General features: G+C 33.3%; 1 protein-coding gene across 3 annotated transcripts in view; it reads right to left on the bottom strand.

Moving 5' to 3' along the window:
* Positions 1-1,383: 1,383 nt before the first annotated feature.
* Dnmt3 (DNA methyltransferase 3) overlaps positions 1,384-9,795 on the bottom strand; it is a 133,091-nt gene continuing 124,679 nt past the window's right edge. For all 3 annotated transcript variants that reach the window (XM_018513572.1, XM_018513573.1, XM_018513574.1), the window contains 18 exons: positions 7,049-9,085; positions 5,346-5,559; positions 5,003-5,091; positions 4,822-4,929; positions 4,644-4,725; positions 4,462-4,569; positions 4,240-4,395; positions 4,055-4,146; positions 3,834-3,944; positions 3,472-3,691; positions 3,256-3,383; positions 3,105-3,152; positions 2,965-3,029; positions 2,623-2,891; positions 2,257-2,493; positions 2,023-2,164; positions 1,724-1,938; positions 1,384-1,641 (listed from right to left, as the gene is read on the bottom strand). In XM_018513572.1, coding sequence (XP_018369074.1) covers positions 1,388-1,641; positions 1,724-1,938; positions 2,023-2,164; positions 2,257-2,493; positions 2,623-2,891; positions 2,965-3,029; positions 3,105-3,152; positions 3,256-3,383; positions 3,472-3,691; positions 3,834-3,944; positions 4,055-4,146; positions 4,240-4,395; positions 4,462-4,569; positions 4,644-4,725; positions 4,822-4,929; positions 5,003-5,091; positions 5,346-5,559; positions 7,049-9,085 — 4,575 coding nt within the window. In that variant the 3' untranslated portion in view covers positions 1,384-1,387. The remainder of the gene's footprint in view (positions 1,642-1,723; positions 1,939-2,022; positions 2,165-2,256; positions 2,494-2,622; positions 2,892-2,964; positions 3,030-3,104; positions 3,153-3,255; positions 3,384-3,471; positions 3,692-3,833; positions 3,945-4,054; positions 4,147-4,239; positions 4,396-4,461; positions 4,570-4,643; positions 4,726-4,821; positions 4,930-5,002; positions 5,092-5,345; positions 5,560-7,048; positions 9,086-9,795) is intronic.

Here is a 9,795-nt window from a genome sequence, read left to right as displayed (position 1 = left end):
GCGTGTATGTGTGTGTATACAGGATATGATTGTTAATTGTATGTCTATGCTTCATTCAAAAAAATGAATATAGCCCTCAAAAGAAGCAAAGAATATCACAATTAATAAGGACTAAATAATCTATTATCCTTTCCTTGTTTTAATCACTAGAATGTTGACACGATTAAAAATAAAATAGTACACAACATATAATGATGAATATTGATATATATTAAGATCATGTTGTATATATAAAAAATCTTGACATACAATTTAATATACAGGATCTCCCAAAAAGATCGGGCCTCCTGAATATCTCAGAAAACACAATTTTTGCAGTAAAGTGTTTCCATCATTTCAGACAAAAGTTGTAGGATTTAAAAAGATCTATTACTGATCTTATCAGTTTGATCTTAGATGGCATCGTTAAAGTCAAACTGATAAGATTAATAAATAGATCTTTTTAAACTCTACAACTTTTGTCTGAAATACTTTTCTACACCCTGCGTATATAAATATTCGTTACATAATCAATCATTGAACATCAAGAAATTAGAAATGCATCGATTATCCGAGAAATATCCGATATCTGGCTGGATAACTGGATATCATTACCGGCAATATATCCTATTGACATTTTATTTTAATAGTGTGCGTTATTAATGCAGAATTTTGTTCTTTTTAGCTAAATTTCTTGCACAGTTCATCTTTCTTTCATCTTTTTCTTTTAACATTGGAAAGATAATAGAGTTGGTAAAGACTAATATCTTTTTTTATGAATAAAACATTGTGTTTCTTCTTAAATGTTTTTGATGCTTTAATGTGTCTAAATAATACTAAAAAAAAAAATGTGTTTAAAACATATTAAAAACATCAATTAAGAATGTTTAAACTGTTTAAAATATTTAAAAACACGTTTAAACCATATCTTTTACCAACCCTGAAAGATAAAGGAAATTATCGCTATTTTTCTCTTACTGCCCCTTTTTTATGAAGCCATTTTTCAGGCATAATCTGGCAAAATATCTGAGGAAATATCCGGTATCCGATTGGATAATTGTCCTACGGGATATCCAAAAACAATGACACCGAATACCGATATTCGGTAATTTTATGAATCGGTGCAAAGATCTTTTTAGATCCTACACACACACACACACACACACACACACACACACATACACGCGCACACACAAGGAACATTTTATACATTATTTTTATTTAAGAAATAAAAAATTTAGGTATATTATATATAATTGCAGTCATAAATTAACCTGATAGTAGCATGAGATAAAAAATCATTGCATGCTTAATTATGTACTTAACTATGTACTGTTCGACAATGTTAAAAAAAACTTTGCTAGATCAAAATTTTTGTTAAAAGTATCTATTGCAATACGGAGGTAATTCAATTATCTTCTCTAACAAACAAATTTTTGCTCGTCTCGTCTTCATTGCACTTAAAATATAAGCATAAAGGTCGTAATATGGCAATAAGTGTTTGTACGCTCCAAGACTTTCCGAGTATTTTCTGTCGATTTGTGGCTGATAAATTCTTCACGTCTGTATAATGTCGTGGAAAGCCAAAGATTTCTTCGAGTTCAGTAATCCATATCGTATCAGTTTTGCCTTTCATTATAATTGGTTTTAATTCTGCTTTTCCTAAAATAAAAATAGAAATTAAGTACACATCGTTTTCGATAAAAATATCTGTGAAATGCTTTTATTATAGATATTTTTATACCTTGTAGTAAGGAACCCGTTCTGCCCGTAACGGTATGAAGTTTCTTGCAAAGAGCCTTTCGGTTCAAGTTTGGAGTAAGCTTATCCTGAACGTCTTGTCGGCTTTCAAATAACGGCATATATGGATTAAAGGGAAGATTATGCCAGTAAAGTCTCAGTCTATGTTGGGGTGAAAAATCCGCCGAATCTATGACATCTGGTTCTCGTCCTAAATTTCTATAATAATTAATGTAACAGGTTAATTTCGTGTAATTATAATATTATCTATTGAATTATAAGTTAACAAATATTTCAATTTACTTGTTAATTTCTAATCTATACTCGGTTGGCATAGAAGCGACATTCTCAAATAACCAAAACATGTGTCGATCTTTGTTGGCTTTTTCTACTAGTTTTTTAATTCGGCAGTACTCGAAAAAGAGAACGCCTGTCCCCTTTGGATCTATGATTACAAAAATAGATTAAAATCATTATAAAAACTTTTAACAGATACATTATAAAAACTTTTAACAGATATTAATTGTAGATTAGTACCGTGGAGACCTAATCGCGCCGGATTGACCAGACTTAAATCATTGCATGGTGACCCACCAATTAGCAAATCAATCGGCGCAATTTCTTGAATTTTTTCCTTTGTTATACCTCTTACATCTCCTAGATAAGTAATACGATCGCCAAAATGGGCAGAGCTAATCGTTAAGGCATTTACATCAATTTCACTAGCGTAATAAACTTCCACAACGAGCCCCAATTTTTGAAGCACCAAAAAACCTATCATGTATTTTAAAAAATATATATATACCATATAAAATAATTATATCTTTCGAACGTGAACTTGCAATAACTTAATGCGAGCATTTAAAAAAGTATGATTGTAAATTAAATGCAAATTTATCTTACCAGTGCTCAGGCCATCAAAAAGAGACAACACACGTACAGCTTTATTCTGTTCTTTCAGATTTGCAATATCTACATCATTTGTGAAATTAGGAGTTGTACGGAACATTTTTGTAAAATGCTCTTTCCAATTTATCCGCGGACGCAATATCAAATCTTTGGGCTGTTTAGTTTTGTCTCTGCAGAGGAAACATTCCCATGGATCTTCCAACAACATGTCATCAAATGATTTTGGACATATCAAAAATTTCAAACAAGCTGTACAATAAACACTGAAATGAATAATGCGTTAAATAATTATACTGTGACGCAACAGAAATCTATTTTAAATGCGAATAAACCAACCGTGGACAATCTTCTGAATCACAAATAAGAACAGTTCCGGTGTTGGCACAAATTGTACAATAAAACTGAAATCAAACGTGAAACAAAGCGACAATCAATATTATAATCTTTAAATATCGCCGGAACTGCTGAATACTTACGCACTTGCCATCGTTCCCATGCACAAACATACACGGTTTAAATTCATCCTAGAAAAAAAAAAACAGAAAAATGTTTGTGCAATAAATAGGTGATTATTATTTTTCTACGATTACAGCTACAATTTATGAAAGAACGTCTTTTATTTCATACCGAGCATTCTTTACATAAGGATCCTACAAAGAACGGATGTTCCTCCTTCCTGCCTCTAGGAACTTTCAAACATTTTAAGCATAAGTTTTCCAAATCACAGTCTCCTGATACTATACGATGAAAATTATCTATAGTTAATCAAAAAATTACAAATAAAAAATTGATATTAAAAAGTCACCAATTTGTGATTTACACATATTGCACAATTCAACTTACTACTCGCTTTTATGTCACGCTTTCGTTCAGCATCTACATCCGACTTGAATTTGAATTCGTTGATTTTTTTTATCATCTCCTTGGAATACTTATCATATATCCTGTTAGAGTCTGAAACTTGTAATTGGTTAGACGGTACGTGAATATTATTTGAAAAATATTCAAAGACATTATCTAAAGTCCAGTTATCCGTGTCGCATCCTAACCGTGAGCAATAATCCTAAAAAGTCAGATTCAAATGTCGTGAAAGTTTTTGAAATTTCTTACAAGAAAATTCATCATACATGTAATACACATCGCACAATTCAAATAAACCATTTATGATATTATCTCTTAAATAAATAATTCCTTAAATTTTTTACCTTGGAGGCTTGAAGTACGCCTTCAAGATATGGTAGCCTGTTTGTATTCTGAATGTACTCTCGCATCTTTTCTATTCCTTTGTGAAATTTCAAAAATTCGAGATGACGCACCTATTAAATACAAAATATAAAATAATAATTTATTATATAAAAATAGAAAACGGAACGTCTGCTGTGCAAACGTTTTCATTTTTTTGGAAATTGATATAAAAACTAGTCACCTCCGAAACTTGATAATCCCCATACCACATAATCCATTGACAGCCAAAACTCGGTTCTTTTAAACAACAGTCGCGATAATCAATAATCATTGCTGAAAAAAAAAATGTGAAATATTCTTCATACTTATGAGGAAGGATTAAGCGAATATTAGTAAAAAAAAAAGTAAGACTAAATGCGCTTATACCTGGCCACCAGCAATGTCCAGGGATTTTTGCCCAGGCTATCACACCAGGCTGTTGGTTTTGCAAACATAAGCGCTCATCATCGATTTGTTCCCAGCTTGTATTTACATTTTTATTTTTTTCCGTATTCTGCTTTTTCGGTGGCGGCTCTGGTGAACCTGCACAGGATATTAAATTAGCGTTTCAAACAGTATACAAACATTATAGATCTAAAAAAGACATACTTTTCCGACGTGACATAAATTTCTTAGTAGCTTTGGAGTTTTTTTCCTTCAGGCCATCTAGTTTTTCTTGTATGTTTTCCGGGTACGGATGAAACGTTAGATCATCCACTGTCGTATCAAATAACTTTTGCATTTATTTGCAAACGATTACGAAAGATAATTCGTAGGATCTTATGACTTACGTGTCTCCAAATTAGCTATGTTTCGTCGTATCCAATAATAATAAGGCTTTGTCAGAGTGCAGTTGAAACGTTGGCGTAGTATCTAAAATAATCGTAACGGCACATCGCATTTTTGGAAGTAATTCCTTATATAATTCTTATTGTCTTTAATTTTATTCTCGAAGAGATATCAAAGAACCTGTATAGTCGCGTCAACGGCACGCGAACGAATATTTTTACGAGACGGTTGCGACAATCGCTCCTCCAAGTTCCTCGAGAACGGTTGTATCTGTGTTTCTGGTTTGAGCTGGAATCACAATTATGTTTCATTATCTTTTCCATTAACGAAAAGATTTCTAAACTAGTCATAGCTAATTTACCAACGATATTTGCGATTCTCCGATCCAAAAGACCCACAACTTATCAGGTTCAGGAGCCATTCCTACATGTTCGGCATCGACGATTAATGCTGCAACGTTACATTTTGAATTAAAAAAAAAAGATATTTCTTTAAGATAAAATAAAATACTTAAAATAAGATAAGCATTATTTAATATATAGTCGCGCGACAAAAATGATATTTCTAATTAGCCAAAAACATTAATGACATTAATTTTGACAGTTAATTTTTACAATGAAACCTGTACTCGCAATGCGAACTAAATTTTGTATGCAACACGTTCGTGCGAGACATTTTGTAATCATTATCTCTAATATATTTACCTGGCCACCATCCTGAAAAGAATCCCCATACTAGCTTACCGGGATGATTCTCGTTAATATTTTTAGTCTTTACTAGAGCCCTGGTCACTCTACGCGGACCGCTTTCGGTTTTTATATCATTATCATGCTTCAAATTGTTACCTTTGTTACGTGAGCATTGTCGCATTACATTTACTTTGCTACTTTTCATGTTTTTTGCGGCTGTAGCTTGGTCCTATTATCATTACATTCAAATATATATTATATACTATATATTATTTATATATTATTATGTTCTTTGTCTGAAAGGCATATACCACGAACACCAGGTAGTAGTGGCGATTACATTTCTTTTATTAAACACATGAATTCAAAATAAACGTTTGGGTCCCAATCGGACCATCTTCAGTATTAACAATACTATTATAATTTATTAGAATGATCCTATCATACGCAACATAATTATACAATTTAGATAAGCCGTCAATCTTAAAAATAATTTCTAGTCATAAATTTTTTCGGAAGTCAAAATCCTTTTTGATGTGACAAAGGTGATCAGCAAAATATGAAGCTTATGTGACGGAGCGAAAAAATTTATGACTTCCGTTTTAGGAGAAAAGAGAGAAAAATAATTTTTGTTTTAGTTAATGACAAATGATAAAATTATATGACTAGAAATTATTTTTAAGTAAGATTGACGGCTTATCTAAATTGTATAATTATGTTGCGTATGATAGGATCATTCTAATAAATTATAATAGTATTGTTAATACTGAAGATGGTCCGATTGGGACCGAAACGTTTATTTTGAATTCATGTGTTTAATAAAAGAAATGTAATAATCGCCACTACTACCTGGTGTTCGTGGTATATGCCTTTCAGACAAAGAATTGTTTGTGTTTATTGAACCACGGTGTATTTATAATTTAATTTTATTATTATGTTAATATATATTGTGGATTGTATAATGCTTACATGTGATTTTTTTAAAATGTACTGATTGCATTTATTCTTTCAAAACTATAAATTGTAATAACTTACAGGATTAACCTTCAGGCGGTCGAGATGATGTCATTAATTTTGATCGTATAAAAAACCAAAAAAACAAAAGAAGGGGCTACAATACTTGACGCCGTTAACCCTACGTCCACGCCGTTAGCCCTATGGGTGATACTAAGCGGAAGTAGTTTTATTTTATCGAATTTAGCTATGTAATATTGAAAAATTAGGTGAATAAACGTTGATTTTTTTATTTATATGAGATTTGTCAGAGCCTAGGATGATCAGAAAAGTTTTTAGTGACCTCGAAAACCCTCAGGTACCCATATTTCCTAATTTAAAAAGAAAAAAATTTTTCAAAACTGTTGACGACCGGCTTGGCACCATATGATGTCACCCCATGACCGACACATCAGTTGATTATTGGGCTGCACTTAAATGAGAATATTTAGCAAAAGTGCACTTTTTCAGATAAAAAAAAGCCCGGCCGCCTGGAGGTTAAATAAGAAAATTTCCAAAACTTATTTCGAAGAGTGAATTATTTAAAAAAAAATGTATTAGATAATAATGTTCAGAATTATTATATATAAAAGTATGTTTTTACATGCCTATTCTCTACTCTTTATTTTTCTTATATTGAAAAAAACTTTATTTTTAAATACAAACAAATTTAACGAGTCAATTTCATAAACAATTCTATTAACGAGTACATAAGTAATGGGTACCTTGGAATCATCGTCCTCATCTTTGGCAAAGTTACCGTCTGAAGCCGATCTCCTAATTGTTCTATTTTTATTTGTATATGTGATTATAGCTTCGTCACGTTGGTTGATGAATTTTATGTCCTCCGTAGCTTCATTTGAATCGTCAAAAGGATTTATTTTTGCCGGGAAAGTATCTGACTTTTCGTGATACTTCAAACACGCGTTATTCAACGTTTCATCCTTGGTATCACATTTTTCATCTTTTATAGAATCGTCACTAACAATTTTCATAGCCAATAGCATCGCGCTATCAACAACTTCGTTACCGCATTCTTCAGTTGAAGATTCTAAGGTCGATCGTCGCCAAGATGAGTGGATCCTGTCGTCGTTGTCGCTACTGTCCTCAGATTTCCAGCTCTCCTCCATGTTTATTTTCAAGGATGGAGCCGATTGCGGAGTATCAAAATCGACACAATCGTGAAAGACACTTCGATAAGCCGTCTCCGTATTTTCGTCTTGTTTACAATCGATCGAGTATCTGTATTTCTTCTTGCGACGCCTACCAACCGGATTAACATTTATCAATGATTCCTCAACATTTGTTGATCGTTCAAATTTCTGAGATAATAAATCCTGATTTTTAAGCTCGTTCTTATCTACCCACTCGTATTCCATGGAAACGTCTTGACTGGGATCCTTATGACTCGACTTCTCAAGCATATCTCTTCCATTTTTGGAAATCGTTTCCTCGACATTTTTGTCATCCTTCGCAATTTTCGTACTTATACACTCTTGAATATCTCGCATAATTGCGGCGGCTGTGTCCTTCGGACTTCTCTTGCACGGACAGGCAGTATTTCTAAAATTGCGAGAACGCCGCCGTTGCGTTTTACAGTCGCAACATTTCTGTACAATTTTCTCCGCGACATCACGCGTGCTAGTAGTGACGTCATCTCTTGAATCCGATTTACTTTTGGAAGAATTTTCCTCCGATTCGTGGGAAATTCGCCGCCGATTATGATTATTATGCGCCGTGGAATTGCGAGTATTTCTTTTCTGTTCCACCAACTTGTTTTTCATTCTCTTTGACATCACAGAATGATCCCTACCGTTTTTCAACTTGGATTTCTTCTTTCTCAATAACATTCCTCTAGTTTTACGCGAAACATTTTCATTCTCGAGACTCTTGCGTGTCACACGTCGTTTCGAAAATTTCGCAAACTTGACCAACAAAGGCTCGTCGTCATCCTTGGAAGTATCAGCAATCGACGTTACATCCTCCAAAGTATTGAAATCATTATTCTCGATCCTATTATCGATTCGCAAGACGTTCATGAAGTAATCAGGATATTCGGATAACTCCTCCCGATTTTGCGAGTCTTCCTTCGCATGACTTTGCGAGTAGAATTTGGAGTATCCGGAGCCGGAATAATCAACCGGAGCGATCTCCGAGCTCGTTTGACTAATTACTTCTTCTTCGTTCTCGCTTGATTCGGAACTTGCGGACAAACGCTTGTCCTCATCGCGGACGAAAACGCGAGATCGTGTTGACGAAGAGTTCTCCCTCGCCGATAATCTTGCCGACCGATCATGCGATACGTTCAAATTTTCTTGCCCAGATTCTTGCAGCGACAGAGAGGTATCACTCTCGATCGCAAGATCCACTATTGCGTCATTGATTTTTGAATGTACGTTCCTCGGTTTCTTATACCGTTTCAATGATAATCTTACTTTTCTCCTTCGCTTCCTTCGGGCGGGTTTCGTACTAGTGATCTGCTTAATTTGCGTCGGGTCGATGAATGGCCATGAGTTGCCGAAGATATTCGCGGACTTGGTAGCGTCATCCTCGTGATCGTTCCTTTCGAGATCAGAAGATTTCCCTGCGTCCTCGGTGGTAGACGGAAAGTCCAACTCTGAGCAACTCGCGATGACGACTTCCTTGAGGGAAGATTCGCAGAGTAAACCTAGGTCTAAGGCACAGGATAAGGCCCAAACGTTTGCTATCATGGATAAATTGGATGACTTTTTCTTAGGTTGGTCCGGCTTTTGCTTTGGTTCCTAAAATTAAAAATTAAAAATTTTTTAATCTAAAAAGACGAGTAACCTGGATTTGTTTTTGTATTTATATGATTCATAATTTTAATTATTCATAATATAATAATATTAAGATAATAATAACATCAAGAATCTTCCATAATCTCTTATTACTAAAACGGTACAAATTATATATAAGTAAATCGTAATTTCCTAAAGTAACGTTATTAGAAATTATATTATATAATTGTATGCGCTAAAATATTTTGATACAATAATATTTATCAATATAATATTCGTTAATAATTGACTCGGATGAATAAATTCAAATGTGTTTCAAGCCTATTCGAGTCCAAACACCAGATGTGATTGTGTATCAAATTCTTTATTGTATTAATATAATCATACACGTTTCGATCCCTGTATCGGATTCTTATCAATATCTCTTAGCTACTAAGTATACATCAATGTGCTTCCTAGAACACTATGATCATACATTATACAAACAATTAATAGCTTATTTTAAACAAATTACAACATTAAAATTTAAAATCTCACTTACATGATATAATGTTAGTTATATACACGGAGAGAATTTTTTCTTAAAATTTACCCTGAAAATATGACAGCCGTGGGACAACATTGTATTTCGAAGAATTTTATAATATAAATCTCTCTCATTTATTAATAAAACTACAATAAAGTATAAAATAAGTTTGATCAATTTTACTGAA

This window comes from Trachymyrmex cornetzi, unplaced genomic scaffold (genome assembly GCF_001594075.2).
Source record: "Trachymyrmex cornetzi isolate Tcor2-1 unplaced genomic scaffold, Tcor1.1 scaffold47, whole genome shotgun sequence".
NCBI lineage: Eukaryota > Metazoa > Arthropoda > Insecta > Hymenoptera > Formicidae > Trachymyrmex > Trachymyrmex cornetzi.
This window is presented reverse-complemented; position numbering and strand designations above follow the sequence as displayed.